The sequence below is a fragment of the Tupaia chinensis genome, unplaced genomic scaffold, assembly GCF_000334495.1.
Source record: "Tupaia chinensis unplaced genomic scaffold, TupChi_1.0 Scaffold000429_1, whole genome shotgun sequence".
NCBI classification, from domain to species: Eukaryota; Metazoa; Chordata; class Mammalia; order Scandentia; family Tupaiidae; genus Tupaia; species Tupaia belangeri.
In genome coordinates this window covers 211,897-215,383 of record NW_006159934.1, presented here as the reverse complement: position 1 = coordinate 215,383, position 3,487 = coordinate 211,897, and the positions used below count along the sequence as shown (strand labels likewise).

General features: G+C 52.9%; 1 protein-coding gene across 1 annotated transcript in view; it reads left to right on the top strand.

The window, feature by feature from the left end:
* The window catches only part of TRIM50 (tripartite motif containing 50), an 11,126-nt gene extending 10,264 nt beyond the window's left edge, over nt 1-862 (top strand). The window contains exon 7 of the mRNA XM_006154962.3: nt 1-862. This exon is cut by the window's left edge and continues 153 nt beyond it. Within this exon, the coding sequence (XP_006155024.1) occupies nt 1-434 (434 nt within the window). The 3' untranslated portion in view covers nt 435-862.
* The last annotated feature ends 2,625 nt before the right edge of the window (nt 863-3,487 follow it).

Here is a 3,487-nt window from a genome sequence, read left to right as displayed (position 1 = left end):
CCCCCCGCCACTACTGGGAGGTGGTGGTGGGCAGCAAGAGTGACTGGCGCCTGGGGGTCATCAAGGGCACCGCCAGTCGCAAGGGCAAGTTGAGCAAGTCTCCAGAGCACGGCGTGTGGCTGATTGGTCTGAAGGAGGGCCGGGTATACGAAGCCTTCAGCTGTCCACGGGTGCGGGTCCCCCTGCCTGTGGCGGGCCACCCCCACCGCATTGGGGTCTACTTGCACTACGAGCAGGGAGAGCTCACCTTCTTCGATGCCGACCGCCCTGATGACCTGCGGCCTCTGTACACGTTCCAGGCTGACTTCCAGGGCAAGCTCTACCCCATCCTGGACACGTGCTGGCACGAAAGGGGCAGCAACTCTCTGCCCATGGTGCTGCCCCCACCCAATGGGCCTGGCCACCTCGACCTCCCACAGCCTAGGAAGTTGTAGGGGTGCCCAGGTCCTGCCTGCCCACAGCCCATGCCAGAGAGCCTGGGGACTCGAGGGCTTCCACTGGGTCCCGAGATGACGTTTGCAGCATTTTTTCAGCGAAGGTCTTTATGCCTCCATGTGCCCAGAACATTTAATGACAGGGAGAAGGCCCCACCTCCTTCCCTGTCAGCTGGGAGGTATTTGTTAACTTCTGCCCTTGGCATCCATGGTCACCTGGAGCTCCCCCAGCCCCTCCCAACCACGAGGGCTGGAACATTCTCCCACCTGCTTTCTCCTTATCATTGTGAACTTAACTCTGAAAGATAATAAATTTGACATTCTTTCTAAGATTTTCAGTATGGGTTGCTGCACATACACATTGCTTTATGTTTTTCCTTAAAAGCAGCTCTAGCGGGTTTAGCAGGTGGCATGATGGTTAAGGCACTGGACTCCCACATGGCTGACCATGGCTCAAGTCCCAGACCTGGAGGCTTGAAACTCATGCCAGGCATGTGTGCATGCGTGCTCAAAAATCTCGAGAGGAGAATGAAGGAGAAGAGATTGTGGTGTGGCCATCCCCCCTGGGAGGTGATTTCTCACTCTCTCTCTCTCCCTCTGGCAAGTGCACACACCCTATAACACAAATCTCTCTCTCAAAAATAATAGAAAAAGCAGCTCAGGCCAGTAGGTGGTATGGTAGTTAAGGGCACTGGACTCCCACATGGCTAACTGTAGCTTGAATCCTAAACCTGGAGGCTTGCTTTCTCACTTTTCCTCTCACTCTGTGTGTGTGTCTCTATCTTTATGCCTCCATGTGCCCAGAACATTTAATGACAGGGAGAAGGCCCCACCTCCTTCCCTGTCAGCTGGGAGGTATTTGTTAACTTCTGCCCTTGGCATCCATGGTCACCTGGAGCTCCCCCAGCCCCTCCCAACCACGAGGGCTGGAACATTCTCCCACCTGCTTTCTCCTTATCATTGTGAACTTAACTCTGAAAGATAATAAATTTGACATTCTTTCTAAGATTTTCAGTATGGGTTGCTGCACATACACATTGCTTTATGTTTTTCCTTAAAAGCAGCTCTAGCGGGTTTAGCAGGTGGCATGATGGTTAAGGCACTGGACTCCCACATGGCTGACCATGGCTCAAGTCCCAGACCTGGAGGCTTGAAACTCATGCCAGGCATGTGTGCATGCGTGCTCAAAAATCTCGAGAGGAGAATGAAGGAGAAGAGATTGTGGTGTGGCCATCCCCCCTGGGAGGTGATTTCTCACTCTCTCTCTCTCCCTCTGGCAAGTGCACACACCCTATAACACAAATCTCTCTCTCAAAAATAATAGAAAAAGCAGCTCAGGCCAGTAGGTGGTATGGTAGTTAAGGGCACTGGACTCCCACATGGCTAACTGTAGCTTGAATCCTAAACCTGGAGGCTTGCTTTCTCACTTTTCCTCTCACTCTGTGTGTGTGTCTCTATCTCTGGAAATATTAAAATAATAATAAAGTTCAATGCTTCTTAAAGAAAATTTTAAAAAGCAGCTCTAACCTCTGGTGGGGCCAGATCTTGCTTTGAGTCCATCACCTGGGGTATGGTGAGAGTCACATCAACTACTCGTCCTTTGTCCTCAAGGCTCTCTCTGATTCCCCTCTCAGGCAGGTGAGACGGGAATGACACTTAAAAGTGGAAGCAAGTAGGAGCTAGATGGGGGTGTGGCCCACACCTGAAACCTGCCAGGCTGGGGGTAGACCTGGAAGCTGTATCTGGTCATAGCAAGCCTCTGACCTTGGTCACAGGTGATGGGGCATGTGTCCACCCCAGTCCAAGGCTGGGACAACTGGGCTCTCTCCCAAGAAACTGAATACTGGAGGAGAGAATGGCTGGAGCCGATCAATGAAACCCAGGGCTTTAAAGAGATTCACAGCCCTGAGCCTCTGTCGGGAGCAGCTCCACCCTGCAGCCGGGGCGTGAATCCACACAGGCCAAGGCTTGAGCCACAGCTGCGTGAACTTCTGGGATCAGGAAAGGAGAGGCTGATGAGGCCCACCCTTAAGGCCATGTCCACTCAACTCTGTGTCCACAGTGGGGTTGCCATGAGGCACTCCTCCTGGGCTAGAGTCAGAGTGAAGCTATCTGCCCCACCGCCCTGAGGATGGGGCTACAGACGGTGCACAGTTCAGCTGTGGTCTCCAGCTGGCTCTGCAGCAAAGGCTGCCGCACAGCTTGCATGGTGGCCATTGGCCTGGTTTCCACGGCACCCTACTCGATGTGTGCACCAAGGACCACGTAGAGTTGGCACCTTTGGCTACTCTTCCTTTTTCTATTTACGTAACCTAGAAACTGAATCACTGTGACTCATTGGGTCTTTACCCACTGATACGTCCAGCCTCCACCTTGGCAACCGTGCATTTGACCCTCCCAGCCCAGTTCTTGGTTATCCAGCTCTTCAACTCAGGTCTGGGGTGAAGAGGGTTGCCCTGCTACTTCTGCTCCCCACCCTGCTGTATCGTGGGAGGCTGCGCCATGGAATGTAAAACCCCCTCCCTGGCTTCCTGATGGGAGGCACTGGCAGGAAAGCCTAAGGCAGAGAGGGAGTTTGAGGACTTTATCTTCTTGGCCTCCCTGCTCAGCCATGCTTCCCTGCACTGAAGACCCCTGTCAACTGGCCGCCTTTCATTGCTCTGTTCCCTGCCCTCACTAGCCCTGACTACGACATTATCTTTGCAGGTTTTCTTTCTCTTTGTCTCTTTTAAATTTGCTGTGGGGAGACCAGCAGTTAGCGTAATGGCTATGTTGCTGACATGCGGTCAACCGTGGTCGACCGTGATTTGAGTCCCGAACCCGGCGGCTTGAACTCATGCCGGGCACGTGTGTGCATGCCCAAGATCCTGAGAGGAGAATGGAGGAGAAGGGATTGCGGCGTGGCAATCTCCCCTAGGGGGTGATTTCTCGCTGTCTCTTCTCTCTGTCTTTCTGGTGATTGCACCCCCCCTATAGCAAAAACCTCTCCAAAAAAAAAATTTTTTTTTTTTTTTGCTATAGGGTGTGTGTGCTTATGGGAGAGGGAACATGAG